This window comes from Blastomyces dermatitidis (assembly GCF_000003525.1).
Source record: "Blastomyces dermatitidis ER-3 genomic scaffold supercont1.3, whole genome shotgun sequence".
Lineage (NCBI taxonomy): Eukaryota > Fungi > Ascomycota > Eurotiomycetes > Onygenales > Ajellomycetaceae > Blastomyces > Blastomyces dermatitidis.
Genome location: NW_025544776.1, coordinates 3973110 through 3995971, shown reverse-complemented (window position 1 = coordinate 3995971; position 22862 = coordinate 3973110). Strand labels below are relative to the sequence as shown.

General features: G+C 31.3%; 2 protein-coding genes and 1 pseudogene across 3 annotated transcripts; 1 reads left to right on the top strand and 2 right to left on the bottom strand.

Moving 5' to 3' along the window:
• Positions 1-1367: 1367 nt before the first annotated feature.
• BDCG_16692 lies at positions 1368-1456 on the bottom strand (annotated as a pseudogene). Its single transcript has one exon. The product of its transcript is annotated as a tRNA-OTHER (tRNA).
• Positions 1457-14701: 13245 nt separating this feature from the next.
• Positions 14702-15507, bottom strand: BDCG_16691 (uncharacterized protein; the record flags this gene model as incomplete). The annotated part of the gene is made up of 1 exon (XM_045425891.1): positions 14702-15507. Exon 1 carries the CDS (start codon positions 15479-15481, stop codon positions 14702-14704), a length of 780 nt encoding a protein of 259 aa, XP_045280317.1. The 5' UTR covers positions 15482-15507.
• Positions 15508-16653: 1146 nt separating this feature from the next.
• Positions 16654-17184, top strand: BDCG_16690 (uncharacterized protein; the record flags this gene model as incomplete). The annotated part of the gene is made up of 1 exon (XM_045425890.1): positions 16654-17184. The coding sequence occupies exon 1, from the start codon at positions 16738-16740 to the stop codon at positions 17182-17184; it is 447 nt and encodes a 148-aa protein (XP_045280316.1). The 5' UTR covers positions 16654-16737.
• Between the last annotated feature and the right edge of the window lie 5678 nt (positions 17185-22862).

The following is a 22862-nucleotide window of genomic DNA, read 5'->3' as shown; positions in this document are numbered from 1 at the left end:
TAATCAGAGAAGAATCTGTAGACTATAAAGAATCTTATGAAACAAGAAACTGAGTGACAGACTCTTTTCTCTTCACAGTAACAAGGAATTTTTCCTCACTAAGATTTTTTATAGATGTGAAGGATTTTTAGTAAGTATCACTGCAGTGCTGAGCTGACTATGAAGTCACTCAGTGAAAGGCTTCACAGATAAAGTCTTAGAGAGAGAAGAGTATGTAAGAAATCCTGCTTCTTGTGAATTCTTTATCTCTATTTCTATCTCTTATGTAATTAATAGAGCTAGCGGCCCTTGGCTACACACAACTATATAGACTGGAGTTCGCGAATACTATTTGCAACTCAGCTTGAATGCTATTATACATTTAACTCTTACATTTTATCTTTCTATCATGAACACTTCTAGTAGTTAACAGTACATATCATGCCAAGCTGCAAACATCTGAATAATCGCCTGCGAGTACTTATTCTTACAAAATGTTCAAATCACTATTGAAATCTTGAAAGCTGATAATACTGTAACTCTGTGAGATAAGATTAATATTGAATATATAATATCACTGATAGAAGAATAAGTTAATGTCTTCAAGAAATTGATAAAATTATAAGTTAAGAAGAATAATTATCTTACTTTTCAGAGATGTTTCTACTATCTTATTATCTGTCACAAGAAGCTCTGTCAGAGTACTGAGAATATATATTATAATCTTTTTCTCAACAATCTACAAGATTATCAAAGACTGTTTATTAAGATATATTTAAATGAGTTTTTCTTCACTGATCAGGAACTCATTATCAACATTGATATTAATAATTTAATGAAGTAACTGATTAATTATACATTTAAGAAGATTATCACTGAGTGAAAAAAGCAGTCTCAGACTGATTCTGTGACTGTGAAAAAGAATAAGAATAAAGATAAGAATAAAGATGAGAATAAAAGCACATCTGTATGAAAGTACACTCACTGCAGAAGATATAAATATACTGTTAATAGATATTTCATCTTATACTCTGATAAAAAGAAAAAGAAGAATGATAAGAAAAATGACAAGAAGAAAGAGAAGAAGAATAACTTGATAAGTTCTTATTATTATTATTATTATTCTTTCATTATACTCATATACAAGCGGAGCTTATGATGAGTCCTTGCGTGATGTTAAATACAGGTCAAGTGTTAGTTATACAGGAGGAAATACAGGTGTTGAGACCATGCCAAGATAATAAGAACATAGAAAAATACAAAGAAGTGACAATTAGATACATGCGATAATAACTTCTCAGCCCAGGAACATAGAGCGATTCATTGAAGCGATTTGTACACCTCTGTATTTATTAGAAACCTGAGATGCTTGAGTTCCGGATTTAATGTATCCCCTGCGGGTTTCGAACCCACGCACCTTGGTTTCCCACACCAAGATGCTACCAGGTGGCCGCATTAACCATTCGGCCACTGAGGCTTGATAAGTTCTTAATCAGCAGTGAATACAGTAATTACAAAGATTGAGTTCTACTTCTCTTTCACAGTTATCAGAAAATCATTCTCTAGATCTTGATATTTAAACACATGTGTAAGTCTGTATATAATGAGTGAGCTTTATTTCTTTTCAAATATCAAATCTTTTAATAATAATATCTCTGTTGATTCTGTGACTGAGAGAACTGAGTTTGTCAAGAAGATTGAGACTATCATCTTAATCTTAAAGATTGAGAGTGATAATGTTAACTTGCAGAATGTTCACTATATCTCTAATATTACAGTTAATCTGCTCTTATTTGCAAAGCTTGAAGATCAGAGATTTCAATTTATATTGTCTTTCACTATTTTCTCATTTTTCATTTGCAGAGCTCTGAATGATGTTATTTTTCATATAATTCAGACTGCTCAGAACAACATATATAAGATTAATAAGCAGAAGTTCAATGAGAATCTCAATCATCTAAACAGAGCAGTCAAGTATATTGCAATGATATCTTATAAGTATAATTTTAATCAAAAAGTTGATCTTTCTGTGACTGCTGTTACTACTGTTAATAATATTGATTCTGCAGACATAAAAACACAGACATCAAAGATATTAAAGACTTTTTTGAATTAATATTACAATCTCAGTTACATTCATACTAATGTTATAATTGCTATAGTCAAGAATTCTCATACTGAAGTCACAATTAAAGATTCTAAGACTAAGTTCTTTTGCAAGAAATGTGTCAAGACAGATATAATATAAAATTATTTAAAAACACTGATGCCTAGATCTATCTGACTCATTGAGAAGGTTCATATTGATCTTGCAGATGACAGATATACATTGAAAGACCTCTCTGATTATCTCTTAGAGTCTCATCAGAAAATCAGATACTGAATGCTTATCATCTGTGATACAACTCACTATCATTGAGTGTATTTTTTAAAGTTCAAGAATGAGACTGTTTAATACTTTGAGTTGTGACTCAGATTCATGAGTAATCTCAGATATACAGTCTCTGCTTTTCTACAGACTGATATTGATGATGTTTTCCAATTCACATGTATGCACACAATTATAAATTCATATAATATTAAATGAGAATCAACAGTATCATATTCATCACATTAGAATGGTGTTTCTGAATATGAAATTCACACTATCATGAGACAGGTTAGAGCTGCTCTTTTGAAAGATAATCTCTCTAAGAAGTTCTGAGCAGATATTCTAGAGACAGTGATTATAATAATTAATAATACTCTCATATCTACAGTTCTTTACAACTCAAAATTTTGACTCTCTACTGCAGAGACTTCTGTGATTTCAAGTTCATATAAGATTTCTTAATATGCACTTATGAATATCTCACTGAATGTGAGACATTTTCACTGATTAAGTGCAGAGGTTTTTATTCACTTGCATGAATCTCAGCAGCTCGCGGATAAGCTCTCTTCACATGCCAATTCATATCATATCATTGAATTCAGTGGCACATTGATATATTGCCTATGACATTCTGAATCTGACAAGATTATTGTCAGTAGTGATGTGAGATTCTCAATTGCTGAAAAATTGAAACTGATTGTTACATCTGTGACACTCACTAATAATGTCAGTGTACTGAAACCTGATATTTATCTGATTAATAATGATGAAGATGCTTCTGATATTGATGATCTGAATTCCACATGATTGCAGCCCGCGAAATCGCTGGCTACTTACACTTCAAGCCTTATTACAGGTAACCTTCTGAAGTTCTACAAGAATGCCACATCTCAGTCAGAGAGAGTAGAAGATTATTGAAAGAAGTTCATACAACACAAGATTACTGATCTGAAGAGACATAATATATGAAGTTTAATCTCTAGATCTGATGTTCTGAGAGATGAACTGATTGCTTCAGACTGTTGAATGTTTCTTAAGAAAGATAGACTTATGAACCTGAATACTGATTCTGATAATATTCTTAGAAAATCACATTGAGTGATTTATAATAACTGACTTAAGAAGAATTCTAGAGAAGAGATCTACACTTCTGTCATCACTGATACTGCTAATTGTATTCTTTTTACAATAGCAGTACTACACAGTTGAACACTCTGTCAAGTGAATATAGTGATGATATATCTTCATGAGTGTCTCACTAAGAAGGTCTATATGAGACAATTCACTGAATTTGAGACAGGTTTGCTGAAAACACTTGTCTGCACAGTTGAGAATAGTCTATACAGTCTGAACTCTGCAGTGAAGATCTGATATGATTACTTAACAGCTCTGTTAAGTGATCTTGAATTTACAGTCAGCACTCATGATTCAGCACTCTGATATCACACATTCAGACATCATCTCTATATAATGATCTATATTGATGATCTCAACATCATATCCGAAGCTTCTGAGAATGCTGATTGGTTAGTGAGTATGCTCAGTGAGAAATTGAAAGTCAAGAATCTATGCCAGTCAATCAAGTATTTAAGTATAAAGATCAATTATTTGAACAAGAGAATTGATTTAACACATTGTCAATATATCAAATGTCTTGTTGAAGATTTCTATCTTGATAATACAGCTGTTATCAGAATATCAATGAAGAATGAATTCTGTATTGATGATTTCTCTATATCTGAGAAAGAGACTGATTTCATAATTCAGTGATATTAACATGATGTGAGTTGCTTGCAATATCTTACAGTTAAAACACATCCTGATATCACTCATGCTGCCTTGCTACTCACTCAATGGAACATTGATTCAACACCTCAATGTTGAAAGGCTCTATTACACATCATACATTATTTGAAAGAGATCATGAATCTGAGTATTTTCTACGGACGCGGCCTGTATGAGGGGTTCATTTCTTCTGTTCCTATCAATTTTTCTGTTCCTACTGATCTTTTCATTATCCCTGATTTCCCTGATGATTCCTACCTACTCTTCAGCTACTCGGATTCCGATTGAGCCAGCCTCTTGAATGATGATAGGAAATCAACATTCAGCTACATTTTTAAGCTCACAGATGACTCAATTTCATGGTATTCAGTGAAGCAACTTTGTATATCTCTAAGTTTCAATGAGACTGAATATGTGGCTCTTAGTGAGGTGATCTGAGAGGCAACATGAATTCAGAACCTCATGATTAAGCTTGACTTCATTATCACATCTCTGATATGAATTCTCACTGATAATAAGAATATCATAGATCTCACAAAGATGACAGCTATTACAGTCTGAAGTAAGCACATTGACACATGTTTTCATTTTTCATGTTGACAGTTGAATCAGAGAGTCATTGATTTAGAATACATTCTCACTACTCAGATGATGATGAATGAACTTATTAAATCTCTAGACAATGTGACATTTGCACAATTCATGATTTTACTAGGTCTTACAGGCATAAAAGTTGAGAATGTTTAATTTTACATTTGTATTTGATTTTGACAGACTATCTTGGTGATTTGAGTGTTTTTGTATGTGATTCTTGTTATCTCAAGGGAGGGTGTTGACTCTTACAGTCATTGCGGTTAGCGATCTCACTAGATCACGTGACCCACCACTATATTATGTTCTTGTAGATAGATCTATTAATACACAATCTTCAACTATTCTACAGCCTGTGCCACTATCTGATCTTGCTTAATACATCTTTTCTTGTAATTTGAAATCACTCAATTATTTATCATCAATTCTATAATCAATTCTTAATTATTATTATTATTATTCTTCAATTATAGATGTATATAGTCAGAGACTATGACATCTATCTGAGAATCTTTAGATCTCAGAGTTTTCTCTATATTTATAGAGTCAACTATTATACACTTATTAATCTCAGATATGTAAAATCAGAAAATTTCAGCTCAGAATATAAAAACTATTTATAAATTACAGTATTTTAACTAGACTGATTATGTGATCATGTCTGAGATTAGAATCAGATTTTTTAATAGTCTTATTATTAATTTAATTAATCTTATTACATAGTTTTAATATTTAATAGTAGTTTTATACTGTCTCAGTGAGACTTACTGTCTACTCTTATTATATTTTTCAAATGAGATTATGATTTTCACTTCTTAATTTAAATTATTTTTATTGCTTTAAATGACTTTAAATCTCATTTAAGTGTTATCAAAAAGTGTTACATTTTAAAAAATTAAAAATAGTCTAAAAACCCTTAAAATGTCTAAAAATAGTAACTTTATGTCAAGAATGAGACTAAATGAAATCAAATAAGATCACTTTCTCATTTTTTTCAAGTCATGATTTTATTTTAAGATTTTATATATAATCACTTTGCATGTTTTTTTAATAACTAGTCTCAGTGAAATTCATATCAAGAAATGTATGAAATCAGAATAAATGAAATTAAATGTGAAATTCATGATCTTAGTAGTCAGTCTAATTTCAACATCTTCTAATACTTTGAAATTATTTGAAAATATCATGACAAAGGAAAAGAGAACATAGTCTTAAAGATAGACACATTAAATAGATAGATAGAAAAGAACAGAAAGAAACAAGTACAGTAAAGAGAGATTATAACAAAATAAAATTATTAAAAGATAGTGTATAGTCAAGGCAATATGAACAACAAACCGCTTCACCACGAACTCGCTCGATTTTTCGAATAAGAACCCGCCGATAGATCCATCGAAAAGCCCTCGATCATACGAGCATTTTGACCCCATCGCCGACCGCATAGCCCGTGTGGTGGTGGAGTTATCCAGCCAAATGTGAACCAGACGTCGTTCGGAACTCCTGCGCGGGATTATCCCCCATTCTCCCCTATCACACCACAACCCCGGGCCAAATTGCCATACAAATTGTAAGGTGAAGAGACCTAGCCATATGCACCAATCTTCTCGATTTTGGAAGATCCCCGATCTGTAGTTGTGGAGATATCTGAGGAGCGACCTCCGCGAAAACCCTGTCCATCTTTGATGTTCCAAAACACCAACGCCAAGTCCCACCCTCGTACCGCCCTTCCTAATCTGGCCCATCCCCAGCAGAAAAATACAAAAAGATACCTCGGCAATAATATCAACCACATAACCAACAGCCACTTCTGAAGTGCAACCTCCGCGGTCTGTCTTCAGTGTATCTAGACATCAACGCCAAGTCTCACCCTCGTACCACCCCTCTCAATCTGGCCCATCCCCGACAGAAAAGTACAAAAAGATACCTCAGCAACTGTACTCAATACATAATTGGCAGACACGACAACTATAAAATCAGTATACCCCAAGAGCCCCGGTGGCCGAATGGTTAATGCGGCCACCTGGTAGCGCCTTGGCGTGGGAAACCAAGGCGTGTGGGTTTGAAACCCGCAGGGGATACATTAAATCCGGAACTCAAGCACCTCAGGTTCCTAATAAATACAGAGGTGTATAAATCGCTCAATGTTCCTGGGCTGGGAAGTTATTATCGCATGTATCTAATTGTCACTCCTTTGTATTTCCTATGTTCTTGTTATCTTGATGTGGTCTCAACACCTGTATTTCCTCCTGTATAATCAATTTCCTCCTGTATAACCAACACTTGGCCTGTATTTAACATCACGCAAGGACTCATCATAAGCTCCGCTTGCATATGAGTATAATGGAAGAATAATAATAATAATAAAGTATACTTCAAGGTCTGACTGAGCCTTTGATCCCTGCATAGTGAGATATATTAAATCTAGTTTTAATACCTCAATATTCAATAGATTCTGCAAGGAATTGAGAATAGCAACACTAGGTTTCTATTGAATTTGAGAATTAACTCTATATTGATATAATCATTAACAAAGTCTTCTATTTTGAGATATAAATAACCAGTTTCTCTACATTCTGCTAGCAATATTTACATTATTATATAGAAACAGACTTATATTCTCTATAATATCAAGATTCTGAAGAGGGAAAGTCTTGATAGAGAGTATACAGTAGTGCATATTATAGCAGTTTCTATCTCATTTTTCTACAGCAGTTAATGCAAAAAAAAAAAAAGATTTCAGAAATAGTTTTTTACTTCTCTTGAAAAAGTAAGATGTTTTTCTCTGAGTTTTATACAATATTCTTATAAAGAATTAAAAACAGAGTTGTTTTCTGTCATAATTTCATATACTTTTAAGTAAGAATTACTTTTTCAGTAGCTGAAGAGCTTTCATTAATACTTAATTCTTTTTTACACTCTTTATTAACTGATTTGAGTTGCACACTTGTTGTGTGAGAAGAATTGAATAATTTAGAATAAAATTGAATAGTTTTAATCAATTTCTCTGTAAAAAATTGATTTATTTTTTGTCAGTTTTTCTCTTAAAAACTGTCATATCATCTGATTTACTATCAATTGATATCATACTTTTTCTCACTGTATCTCAAGAAAGAGATTGTAAAGATTTTATTGATTTATCTTAAAAATCAAGTTTAGTTTATTAGATTCTCTTCAAAAATCTAACCTAGTTACTGAACTAGTGTGAAAAAAATCAGGTGTTTTATACACAAAAGTCTGTTATTCTTCTTTTGAAATAGTCTGACCAACTTTTCAATTGAAAACAGACTTAGAAAGCTCTTAATTGAAACAGTCTGATCAACTTTTCAATTCAAAAGAGTTTAATAAATATCTCAATTGAATTAGTCTGATCAACTTTTCATTGAGTAAGAACAATGAGTTTGAAAGTACACTCAGTTGATGTTGAAAAAGATGCTTTCTCAAATACTATTCCTGAGATTGAAATTCTAAAGAGAAGAAAGAAAGAAGAAATAGAGAAACAATAAGTTCTTGAAATACAGAAACTTGAAAAAGCAAGCAAGATTCTTGAAAAGCAGTGTCTGAGTGAGATGAATGAAGAAGTTCTGTTAATTCTTTATACTCAGACTAGACAACTACAGAAGATGATCAAGTTCAAACTTGAAATCTCAAACTAGACTGACTGTGTGACCGTGTCTGGGACCAGAACCAGATTTTTTAATAGTCTCATTATCAATTCAACTGATCTCATTACACAGTTTTAACATTAGATAGTAGTCTCATACTGTCTCAGTGAGACTTACTGTCTACTCTTATCACATTTTTCAAATGAGATCATGATTTCCACTTCTCAATTTAAATTATTTTTATTGCTTTAAATGACTTTAAATCTCATTTGAGTGTTATCAAAAAGCATTACTTTTTAAAAAATTAAAAATAGTCTAAAAAAAACCTTAAAATGTCTAAAAATAGTAACTTTATGCCAAGAATGAAACTAAATGGAATCAAATGAAACCACTTTATCATTTTTTTCAAGTCATGGTCCCATTTTAAAATCTGATATATAGTCACTTTGCATGTTTTTTTGATAGTCAGTCCCAGCGGGATTCACGCCAAGAAATGTATAAGACCAGACCAAATGGGACCAAACATGAAATTCATGATCCCGGCGGCCAGTCTATCTCAAACACAGTTCAAAAAACATTGAAAATTCCTAGTACAATCACTGACTCTTCATCTTGCTCTTCTTCTTTCTTTTTTCCTACTTCTTCTTCTTCTTTGAATTAGAAGAAAACATATGCTCAAGCAGCTGAATCTGCTGTCTCTAAACCTGCTGTCTCAAAACCTGCTCAAAATCCTGAGAAAACTGAGAAGAATACTGCTCATGTCTCTATTCATAGAAAAGTGAAAAAGAAAATGCAAAAAGAGAAAAACTTTCAAATCTTCAGAAATAGAAGACTTATTCTCAAAGTCTCAAACCAGGACATTCTGCAAAGAAACAAGCTAAACTTGAATCTCATTTTCAGAATTAGAAATGAAATTAATCAGCAGTTCTTTTCTCAGTTAATGACTGATATTGAAGTTTAAAAATCAGTTATAGCTTCAATTGAGTCATTATTCTTTGAAAACTTCATCATTCTGACTACAATGTCTGAATTCAGTACTGAATTCCTTATTCAGAATGAGAATCTCTGAAAGTCAGCAGTAGAATCTTTGTTAAACACAATAATTCTATCTGAAAGAGATGAAAAGTGAGACAAATTCATTCTTCACAATTATTATTATTATTATTATTATTATTCTTCAATTATAGATGTATGCAGTCAGAGACTATGACATCTACCTGAGAACTTTAGTTCTCAGGGTTTTTTCTATGTCTGTAAAGTTAACTATTATACATTCATCAATTTCAGATATGCAAAATCAGAAAATTCCAGCCCAGAATACAAAAACTGTTTACAAATTGCAGTGTTTTAACATCTTTTGATACTTTGAAATCATTTGACAATATCATGACAAAAGAAAAGAGAAAAAGAACACAGTCTCAAAGATAGACACATTAAATAAATAGATAGAAAGAAATTGAAAGAAAAAGATAAAGAAAAAGATAAAGTAAAGAGAGACTATAACAAAACAAATTATTAAAAGAGAGTGTATAGCTGTTTTAACAGACTATATCTGATTTATTTCCTCCTCTTCATACTCAGATAATTCTGAATTTAGCCATTTTCTTGTAGCTGCTTGAGTTTCTGATAGAAAGTCTATTAAGTATTTAATTCCTGTCTCAGTTGAGAATAAGAATCTCATATTTAATTGATTTAGATCATACTTCTCTTTCAATCTGGCTCTGAGACTATTGTATAATGCACAGTGCATTACAATATGCTCAGGATTCTCATTTGTATTGCAGAATGAGCATTCTATTGAGTCAAATCTATCATCAAATCTTTGTATATAAGATTTGAAATAGCCATGTCCTAGTTTCAGCTGTATTATAGATGAGAATATTTTCTTTTTACATTTAATTGAACAAGATTTCCACTTGGGTTTTGTTTCAAATCTTGAATAATGTATACTCTTCTTTTGTTTCTGCCAGCTTTCATTCCACTTGTCTAAACAAGATTCTTTTATTTTTCTCTTTATAAAAGACCAGGACACAATTTTTTGAATAGATCTGCTTAATTCTGCACCCTTTTTTGCAGCTGAATCAGCCAATTCATTATCATGAATATTTATGTGAGCAGGAACCCAGTGTAGATGAATTATCAGCTTTGATATTCTTCTCTTTTGAATTTTCAAAACAGAGTTAAGATCAGTTCAAGATTCATTTGACCATTATGATCTGACTATTTCTAAGTCTTTTAAAAGCAGCTTGACTATCAGAGAATATTCATGCCTCTTTCAAAACAATTTCCTCTTTTTATGAGATTTTATTTCAATGAGTTTGAAAGCTTTTCACTATTACAAATAGTTCAGCATCAAAGACTTCACATTCAGAGCCTAGATTCCAGAAATCTGAGATAAAATTAATATTATCTTCAGTATAAGCAATGCCTGCGCCTAATCTATTCAAGTTCTCATTTTTTGAGCCATCTGAATAAACCAGAATAGAGTCTTTTATATTGATTATAGAAATTCTCTTTAAATGCTGTTCATATTCTTTCTCTTTTGATAGTTCACTTATTTATAAGTCTATAAGAGATTCAAGCTTTTCTCTCCAGGGAGATAACTTCTCATGATCAACTTTTTCAACATTTAAAGAAGAAAATTGATTTTTAATCAGAGAGTATAGTCTGTACAGTTGAGAAGGCATTTTCTTTGAAGAATTATTTTCATTCCAATCAAGAAATCTATTCCAATCCAGTTCATTTCCAGAGTTAATTGATGGAAATGAAGAAGAGACTCTTTCTCTGATTATATGATTTGAGCTCATCTTTACAACTCTCAGAGCATAGTTCATACAGGCCTTTTCAAATCTAATAGCAGAAGGAGGAATTGAAGCTTCAATTTCCATTGCTTTAATAGGAGATGATTTGAATGCTCTCAGAATTCTTCTCAAGGCTCTGTTTTGCAGACTTTGAAAGAGTTCAGTGAAATTCCCTTGATTATTCCATCAAACTTGAACTCCATAATCAGCTACTGATGTGATACAGGCTATATATAACTGTCTCATAGCCTGAAAGAATAGACCTCTCTCTGTATTTGATAGTCTGATTATGTTGTTCAATAGTCTTTCTGCCTTGACAGTTCTTTGTTGAATGTGATATTTAAAATTCAACTTAGAGTTTAACCATACTTCTAACCATTTGACATTTACACTGGGTTTAATCTCTCTATTTAAAAGAGTTAGAGATAGTTCTTTCTCATTGAGTCTAGGAAAGAAATGAATTAACTCAGTTTTATTCATATCAAATTGAATTTGATTGATATCTGCTCTAACAAAGATTTCCTTTGCAGCTTCTTCAATTACTTTCAAATTCTCTTTGATAGTTTTTGAGCTGTAGACTAGACCAATATCATCCACATAACTCAGAGATCGCACTATTCTCATATTTCTATTTTTGAATAGATATGCAGTGTATATTGCAAATAAAATGAGTGAGATTGAAGATCTCTGTGGTACTTCTATTTTTATCTCAGTCTTATCTTATTTCATTCCATCAAAGAAGAGTTGTATAATTCTTTTAGACATAAAACAGTTAACTCATTTTATTAGAGAAAGTGGCAGTTTTAATATCTTCAATGTCTGAATTAACTTTGACTTTGAAACATGATCAAATGCTCCCTTTATATCAATAAAAACTGCAGTTAAGACCAGACTCTCATGCTTTGCTATTTGAATATCATGAACAACTGAGAGAACAGTGTCAATTGCAGAACACTGTTTTCTACCTCCCATTTGTTCACTGAATAAAAGAGAATCATCTATAGAGCTTATAAAAGATAGTTGAGTAGCTATTATCTTTTCTAAAACCTTTCCTAAACAGTTCAATAGAGATATTACTCTATATGACTTAGGAATTGAAGTTTTTCTATTAGGTTTTGCAAGAATCACTTCAGTGGCTTCTCTCCAGCATTCAGGATGATATTCATTTTTTAAGAGATTGAAAAAGAGCTCAAAATATTCATTCTTTAAGTAGGAATATGTATTTTGAATAATCAAGTGATTAATTGAATCAGGACCTGCAGCAGTTTTAACAGAACTTGAGAAGATAGCTGACTTTAATTCATCTTGTGTAAGATCAGGCCATTCCCAGTCATTTTCATCAATGTAGTTGAGAAGTGATATATTCTCTTCCTCTGAATCTGAATCTGAGTCTGATGAGTTCTGAAAGAGAATTCTCATAAAAGCTTGACATTTTTCCTCAAAAGAGTTTGCTGTATATGATTCATTCTGAAACTCATATTCTAAGGCTGGAAGTTTTGCTACACTTCTTGTTTTAGTATAGTTAAAAGCTTTAAAAATTTCCTTCTCTTATGCTTCTTCAAGAAATTTATTCCAGCAGTCTGTTTTAGCTCTTTTGATATCTGAAAAATATTCATTTCTGACAGCTTTGAACTCTTCATCAGATATTACATCATTTTTTCAATCTCTTCTAGCAGTAGCTAATTCTTTTCTTTTAGATGAGATATTCTCATTCCATCAAGGTTTTGAATACTCAGAAGATTTTCTTTTTGAAATATTATCTCTAACACTTGTTAGAATAATAGATGTAATAAGCTTCACTCTATTCTCAAGCATTTCATTTGAGATATCTTGACCAGAATTTCAATATAGCTCATTCTGTCTTTCAGATTTTAGCAGTTTTATGCTTTCTTCAACTGCTTTTCAATCAGCTTTTTCAAAGTTATACTGATTAGAGAGAAGAGGATTTTCACTCATTTGTTTTTCACTCAGTTCAATATCAAATTGAATAATCTCATGACCTGATCCTGATGTCTCATTTGAATCAATAAACCAGTTTACAAGTCTTCTTTTCATTAGATTTTGTGATATGAAGATTAGATCTATAATAGACTTCTGTTTCATGCCTTTTCTAAAGAATGTTTGTTGATCAGACTTATTAACCAAATCTATTGAATGCTCAAAGATTCATTCAATCAGATTATCAGCTCTCACTGCTCTCTTGCATTCTGAATTCCATCAGGGATGATGTGCATTGAAATCTCCTGCAATTATAGAGTTTCTTGATGAAGTTATGTTCAGAAATCCTCTATCAATTATCCAGATATTGTTATTTTTCTTCAATGACTTTTCATTATAGATATTTATGAGCTGTATAGTATCAAACTCATTTTCTTTATCTATAATATCACTCACCAGAATATCAGGGTCAGACATGATATCAAATCTTAGATTAAATTGATATCTTGATCTCTTTCTTTCATAGATCACTACTCTTGACTTTATCTCAGACTTTTGAGGTAAAAAGCAGTAGTAGCTTGAATGAGAAATAACATATTTTTGCTCAGCATCAAAATTCGGCTCCTGAAGCAGTATAAAATCAACTTTTTATTCAAATGCAATTTGAAGACAAGAATAAATACAATTTGAGTTTCTATTCACATTATTTTGAATAAATGTGATTTTTGAAGAGTTTTTAAACTTTTTTTGTTGTTTTTGTTGTATATTCATACTAAAAGAGAGTAGAGTAGAATCTAATCACTATCATCAGATAGTAGATTATAACTGTTCTGAAAAGTAGAAATCTCAACTGCTTGCATTATATCTAGTTTATCACCAGAGTCATTTCTCAATTCTCTAATCTTAACAGGAGTTTGAGGATTCAAGTTCTATTTACATTTAGCTGGAGAGTTGAAGTTTGAAGACTTAGATAGTTAAGAGTTTCTTCTTTTTGAGCTTGCAGTTGTGAGTTTACTGACTTGACTCTTCTCTTCAGTTCTAGATTGACTTTGAGCTTCATCTTTTCTCCAGTTCTTTTGAGTTCTAGGAGCAAACATACATTCTTTTGAGCTAGATGCATGTTTTTCTTTGCAATTAGAGCACTTAAGCAGAGTGTGTTGACAAATTTCACCTCTTTTTGAGCATGTTTCACATTTATGCTCACTAGTTTTGTGATCTCTGACACAGAATGTATATTTTGAGTCTCTAAAACATGAGATTGCAAAGTGTTCATATCTTTGACAGTTTGAACACTGTGTTTGAGCTTTGAGGTTCATTCTTGAGTCTTTGTATTCATGAACTCTCATTTTCAAACCTGCTACTCTTACTTCAGAGATCTTTGACTGTTCAAGTGTTTTTATATATACTAGAACAGAGGCATTTCTCCTGCTTTGTCTGAACTCAATTGAATTTAGTCATACAGGCTCCTTTCTCAGTTGAATAGAGTTGTATTCTTTCAATTCATTTTTGAGAAGTAGCATTTCTTCTTCACAGTCAAAAATTTCAACTGAAATATCATGAAGAATGAATTTGTCTCACTTTTCATCTCTTTCAGATAGAATTATTGTGTTTAACAAAGATTCTACTGCTGACTTTCAGAGATTCTCATTCTGAATAAGGAATTCAGCACTGAATTCAGGCATTGTAGTCAGAATGATGGAGTTTTCAAAGAATGATGATTCAATTGAAGCTATAACTGATTTTTGAACTTCAATATCAGTCATTAACTGAGAAAAGAACTGCTGGTTAATTTCATTTCTGATTCTGAAAATGAGATTTGAGTTTAGCTTGTTTCTTTGCAGAATGTCCTGGTTTGAGACTTTGAGAATAAGTCTTCTATTTCTGGAGATTTGGAAGTTTTTCTCTTTTTGCATTTTCTTTTCCACTTTTCTATGAATAGAGGCATGAGCAGTATTCTTCTCAGTTTTCTCAGAATTTTGAGCAGGTTTTGAGACAGTAGGTTTAGAGACAGCAGGTTTAGAGACAGCAGATTCAGCTGCTTGAGCATATGTTTTCTTCTGATTCAAAGAAGGAGAAGAAGAAGAAGTAGAAAAGAAAGAAGAGCAAACTGAAGAGTCAGTGATTGTATTAGAAATTTTCAAAGTTTTTTGAACTGTGTTTGAAATTCCAAGTTTGAACTTGATCACTTCCTGTAGTTGTCTAGCCTGAGCATGAAGAATTAACAGAACTTCTTCATTCATCTCACTCAGACACTGCTTTTCAAGAATTTTACTTGCTTTTTCAAGTTCCTGTATTTCAAGAACTTGTTGTTTCTCTATCTCTTCTTTCTTTCTTCTCTTCAGAATTTCAATCTCAGGAATAGCATTTGAGAAAGCATCTTTTTCCACATCAACTGAGTGTACTTTTGAACTCATTGTTCTTACTCAATGAAAAGTTGATCAGACTAATTCAATTGAGATATTTATTAAACTCTTTTGAATTGAAAAGTTGGTCAGACTGTTTCAATTAAGAGATTTCTAAGTCTGTTTTCAATTGAAAAGTTGATCAGACTATTTCAAAAGAAGAATTGCAGACTTTTGTGTATAAAACACCTGATTTTTTTCACACTAGTTCAGTAACTAGATTAGATTTTTGAAGAGAATCTAATAAACTAAAATTGATTTTTAAGATAAATCAATAAAATCTTTATAATCTCTTTCTTGGGATACAGTGAGGAAAAGTATGATATCAATTGATAGTAAATCAGATAATATGACAGTTTTTGAGAGAAAAACTGACAAAAAATAAATCAATTTTTTGAAGAGAAATTGATTAAAACTATTCAATTTTATTCTAAATTATTCAATTCTCCTCACACAACAGGTGTGCAACTCAAATCAGTTAATAAAGAGTGTAAAAAAGAATTAAGTATTAATGAAAGCTCTTCAGCCACTGAAAAAGTAATTCTTACTTAAAAGAATATGAAATTATGACAGAAAACAACTCTGTTTTTAATTCTTTGTAAGAATATTGTGTAAAACCCAGAGAAAAACACCTTACTTTTTTAAGAGAAGTAAAAAACTATTTCTAAAATCTTTTTTTTGCATTAACTGCTGCAGAAGAATGAGATAGAAACTGCTAAGATATGCACTACTGTATACCCTCTATCAAGACTTTCCCTCTTCAGGGTCTTGATATTATAGAGAATATAAGTCTGTTTCTATATGATAATATAAATATTGCCAGCGGGATGTAGAGGAACTGGTTATTTATATCTCAAAATAGAAGACTTTGTCAATGATTATATCAATATAGAGTTAATTCTCAAATTCAATAGAAACCTAGTGTTGCTGTTCTCAATCCCTTGCAGAATCTATTGAATATTGAGGTATTAAAACTAGATTTAATATATCTCACTGTGCAGGGATCAAAGGCTCAGTCAGACCTTGGGGTATACTGATTTTATAGTTGTTGTGTCTGCTGATTATGTATTGAGTACAGTTGCTGAGGTATCTTTTTGTACTTTTCTGTCGGGGATGGGCCAGATTGAGAGGGGTGGTACGAGGGCGAGACTTGGCGTTGATGTTCAGATACACTGAAGACAGACCGCGGAGGTTGCACTTCAGAAGTGGCCGTTGGTTATGTGCTTGATATTATCGCCGAGGTATCTTTTTGTATTTTTCTGCCGGGGATGGGCCAGATTAGGAAGGGCGGTACAACGGTGGGACTTGGCGTTGGTGTTTTGGAACATCAAAGATGGACAGGGTTTTCGCGGAGGTCGCTCCTCAGATATCTCCACAACTACAGATCGGGGATCTTCCAAAATCGAGAAGATTGGTGCATATGGCTAGGTCTCTTCACCTTACAATTTGTATGGCACTTTGGCCCGGGGTTGTGGTGTGGTAGGGGAGAACGGGGGATACTCCCACACAGGAGTTCTGAACAACGTCCGGTTCACGTTTGGCTGGATAACTCCACCACCACACAGGGTATGCGGTCGGCGATGGGGTCAGAATGCTCGTATGATCGAGGGCTTTTCGATGGATCTATCGGCGGGTTCTTATTCGAAAAATCGAGCGAGTTCGTGGTGGAGCGGTCTGAGATATACAGTGTCCATTCTTCACAATATTTCAGTTGAAATTTTTGACTGTGAAGAAGAAATGCTACTTCTCAAAAATGAATTGAAAGAATACAACTCTATTCAACTGAGAAAGAAGCCTGTATGACTAAATTCAATTAAGTTCAGATAAAGCAGAAGAAATGTCTCTGTTCTAGTATATATAAAAACACTTGAACAGTCAAAGATCTCTGAAGTAAGAGTAGCAGGTTTAAAAATGAGAGTTCATGAATACAAAGACTCAAGAATGAATCTCAAAGCTCAAACACAGTGTTCAAACTGTCAAAGATATGAACACTTTATAATCTCATGTTTTAGAGACTCAAAATGTGCATTCTGTGCCAGAGATCATAAAACTAGTGAGCATAAATGTAAAGCATGCTCAAAAAGAGGTGAAATTTGTCAACATACTCTGCTTAAGTGCTCTAATTGCAAAGAAAAACATGCATCTAGCTCAAAAGAATGTATGTTTGCTTCTAGAACTCAAAAGAACTGAAGAAAAGATGAAGCTCAAAGTCAATTTAGAACTGAAGAGAAGAGTCAAGTCAGTAGACTTACAACTGTAAGCTTAAAAAGAAGAAACTCTCAACTATCTAAATCTTCAAACTTAAATTCTCCAGCTAAATGTAAACAGAATTTGAATCCTCAAACTCCTGTTAAGATTAGAGAATTGAGAAATGACTCTGATGATAAACTAGATATAATGCAAGCAGTTGAGATCTCTACTTTTCAAAATAGTTATAATCTACTATCTGATGATAGTGACTAGATTCTACTCTATCTCTACTCTCTTTTAGTATGAATATACAACAAAAACAACAAAAAAAGTTTAAAAACTCTTCAAAAATCACATTTATTCAAAATAATGTGAATAGAAACTCAAATTGTATTTATTCTTGTCTTCAAATTGTATTTGAATAAAAAGTTAATTTTATACTACTTCAGAAACTAAATTTTGATGCTGAGTAAAATTATATCATTTCTCATTCAAGCTACTACTGCTTTCTATCTCAAAAGTCTGAGATAAAGTCAAGAGTAGTAATCTATGAAAGAAAGAGATCAAGATATCAATTTAATCTAAGATTTGATATCATGTCTGACCCTGATATTCTGGTGAGTGATATTATAGATAAAGAAAATGAGTTTAATACTATACAGCTCATAAATATCTATAATGAAAAGTCATTGAAGAAAAATAACAATATCTGAACAATTGATAGAGGATTTCTGAACATAACTTCATCAAGAAACTCTATAATTGCAGAAGATTTCAATATACATCATCTCTGATGAAATTCAGAATGTAAGAGAGCAGTGAGAGCTGATAATCTGATTGAATGAATCTTTGAGTATTCAATAGATTTGATTAATAAGTCTGATTAACAAACATTCTTTAGAAAAGGCATGAAACAGAAGTCTATTATAGATCTAATCTTCATGTCACAAAATCTAATGAAAAGAAGACTTGTAAACTGGTTTATTGATTCAAATGAGACATCAGAATCAGGTCATGAGATTATTCAATTTGATATTGAACTGAGTGTAAAATAAATGAGTGAAAATTCTCTTCTCTCTAATCAGTATAACTTTGAAAAAGCTGCTTAGAAAGCAGTTGAAGAAAGTATAAAACTGTTAAAATCTGAAAGACAGAATGAGCTATATTGAAATTCTGGTCAAGATATCTCAAATGAAATGCTTGAGAATAGAGTGAAGCTTATTACATCTATTATTCTAACAAGTGTTAGAGATAATATTTTAAAGAGAAAATCTTCTGAGTATTCAAAATCTTGATGAAATGAGAATATCTCATCTAAAAGAAAAGAATTAGCTACTACTATAAGAGATTGAAAGAATGATGTAATATCTGATAAAGAGTTCAAAGCTGTCAGAAATAAATATTTTTCAGATATTAAAAGAGCTAAAACAGACTGCTGAAATAAATTTCTTGAAGAAGCATAAGAGAAGGAAGTTTTTAAAGCTTTTAACTATATTAAAACAAGAAGTGTAGCAAAACTTTCAGCCTTAGAATATGAGTTTCAGAATGAATCATATACAGCAAACTCTTTTGAGGAAAAATGTTAAGCTTTTATGAGAATTCTCTTTCAGAACTCATCAGATTCAGATTCAGATTCAGAGAAAGAGAATTTATTACTTCTCAACTACATTGATGAAAATGACTGGGAATGGCCTGATCTTATATAAGATGAATTAGAGTCAGCTATCTTCTCAAGTTGTGTTAAAACTGCTGCAGATCCTGATTCAATTAATCACTTAATTATTCAAAATACATATTTCTACTTAAAGAATGAATATTTTGAGCTCTTTTTCAATCTCTTAAAAAATGAATATCATTCTGAATGCTGGAGAGAAGCCACTGAAGTGATTCTTGCAAAACCTAATAGAAAAACTTCAATTCCTAAGTCATATAGAGTAATATCTCTATTGAACTGCCTAGAAAAGGTTTTAGAAAAGATAATAGCTACTTGACTATCTTTTATAAGCTCTATAGATGATTCTCTTTTATTCAGTGAATAAATGAGAGATAGAAAACAGTGTTCTGCAATTGACACTGTTCTCTCAGTTATTCATAATATTTAAATAGCAAAGCATGAGAGTCTGGTCTCAACTGTACTTTTTATTGATATAAAAGAAGCATTTAATCATGTTTCAAAGTCAAAGTTAATTCAGACTTTGAAGATGTTAAAACTGTCACTTTCTCTAATAAAATAAATTAACTGTTTTATATATAAAAGAATCATATAACTTTTCTTTGATGGAATGAAATAAGATAAGACTGAGATAAAAATAGAAGTATCATAAGAATCTTCAATCTCACTCATTTTATTTGTAATATACACTGCATATCTATTCAAAGATAGAAATATGAAAATAGTGTGATCTCTGAGTTATATAGATGATATTGATCTAGTCTACAGCTTAAAAACTATCAAAGAGAATTTGAAAGTAATTGAAGAAGCTGCAAAGAAAATCTTTGTTAGAGCAGATATCAATCAAATTCAATTTAACATGAATAAAACTGAGTTAATTCATTTCTTTTCTAGATTCAATGAGAAAGAACTATCTCTAACTCTTTTAAATAGAGAGATTAAACCCAGTGTAAATGTCAAATGATTAGAAGTATGATTAAACTCCAAGTTAAATTTTAAATATCACATTCAACAAAGAACTGTCAAGACAGAAAGACTATTGAACAACATAATCAGACTATCAAATACAGAGAGAGGTCTATTCTTTCAGGCTATGAGATAGTCATATATAGTCTGTATTACATCAGTAGCTGATTATGAAGTTCAAGTTTAATAAAATAATCAAGAAAATTTCACTGAACTCTTTCAAAGTCTGTAAAACAGAGTCTTGAGAAGAATTCTAGAAGCATTTAAATCATCTTCTATTAAAGCAATGAAAATTGAAGCTTCAATTCTCTCTTCTACTATTAGATTTGAAAAGGCCTGTATGAACTATGCACTGAGAGTTATAAAGATGAGCTCAAATTATATAATCAGAGAAAGAGTCTCTTCTTCATTTTCATCAATTCACTCTGAAAATCAACTGAATTAGAATAGATTTCTTGATTGAAATGAAAATGATTCTTTAAAAAAAATGTCTTCTCAACTTTACAGACTATGCTCTCTGATTAAAAATCAATTTTCTTCTTTAAATATTGAAAAAGTGAATCATGAGAAGTTATCTCTCTGAAGAGAAAAGCTTGAATCTCTTATAGACTTATAAATAAGTGAACTATTAAAAGAGAAAGAATATAAAGAGCATTTAAAGAGAATTTCTACAATCAATATAAAAGACTCTATTCTGATTTATTCAGATGACTCAAAAAATGAGAATCTGAATAGATTAGATGCAGGCATTGCTTATACTGAAGATAATATTAATTTTATCTCAGATTTCTGAAATCTAGACTGTGAATCTGAAGTCTTTGATGCTGAACTATTTGTAATAGTGAAAGCTTTCAAACTCATAGAAATAAAATCTTATAAAAGAGGAAATAGTTTGAAAGAGACATGAATATTCTCTGATAGTCAAGCTGCTTTAAAAAGACTTAGAAATAGTTAGATTCATAATGATCAAATGAATCTTGAACTGATCTTAAACTCTGTTTTGAAAATTCAAAAGAGAAGAATATCAAAGCTGATAATACATCTGCACTGAGTTTCTGCTCATATGAATATTCATGATAATGAATTGGCTGATTCAGCTGTAAAAAAGAGTGCAGAATTAAGCAGATCTATTCAAAAAATTGTGTTCTGATCTTTTATAAAGAGAAAAATAAAAGAATCTTATTTAGACAAGTGAAATGAAAGCTGACAGAAATAAAAGAAGAGTATACATTATTCAAGATTTAAAATAAAACCCAAGTGGAAATTTTGTTCAATTAAATATAAAAAGAAAATATTCTCATCTATAATACAGCTGAAACTAGGACATGACTATTTCAAATCTTATATACAAAGATTTGATGATAGATTTAACTCAATAGAATGCTCATTCTGTAATACAAATGAGAATTCTGAGTATATTGTAATGCACTGTGCATTATACAATAGTCTCAGAGGCAGATTGAAAGAGAAGTATGATCTAAATTAATTAAATATAAGATTCTTATTCTCAACTGAGACAGGAATTAAATACTTAATAGACTTTCTATCAGAAACTCAAGCAGCTATAAGAAAATGGCTAAATTCAGAATTATCTGAATATGAAGAGAAGGAAATCAATCAAATATAGTCTGTTGAAACAGCTATACACTCTCTTTTAATAATTTGTTTTGTTATAGTCTCTCTTTACTTTATCTTTTTCTTTATCTTTTTCTTTCAATTTCTTTCTATCTATCTATTTAATGTGTCTATCTTTGAGACTGTGTTCTTTTTCTCTTTTCCTTTGTCATGATATTGTCAAATGATTTCAAACTATCAAAAGATGTTAAAACACTGCAATTTGTAAACAGTTTTTGTATTCTGAGCTGGAATTTTCAGATTTTGCATATCTGAAATTGATGAATGTATAATAGTTAACTTTACAGACATAGGAAAAACCCTGAGAACTAAAAGTTCTCAGGTAGATGTCATAGTCTCTGACTGCATACATCTATAATTGAAGAATAATAATAATAATAATAGTGTATAGCTGTTTTAACAGACTATATCTAATCAATTTTCATCTCTTCATATTCAGATACTTCTGAATTCAGTTATTTTCTTATAGCTGCTTAGACTGACCGTGTGACCGTGTCTGAAACCAGAATCAGATTTTTTGATAGTTTTATTACTGATTCAACTGATTCCATTACATGATTTTAACATTAGATAGTGATCTCATACTGTCTCAGTGAGACTTACTGTCTACTCTTATTACATTTTTCAATTGAGATCATGATTTTCACTTCTCAATTTAAATTATTTTTATTGCTTTAAATGACTTTAAATCTCATTTGAGCATTATCAAAAAGCATTACTTTTTAAAAAATTAAAAATAGTCTAAAGAAAACCTTAAAATGTTTAAAAATAGTAACTTTATATCAAGAATGGAACTAAATGAGACCAAATGAAACCATTTTCTTATTTTTTTCAAGTCATGGTTTCATTTTAAGATCTGATATATAGTCACTTTACATGTTTTTTTGATAGTCAGTCTCAGCGGGATTCACGCCAAGAAATGTATGAGAT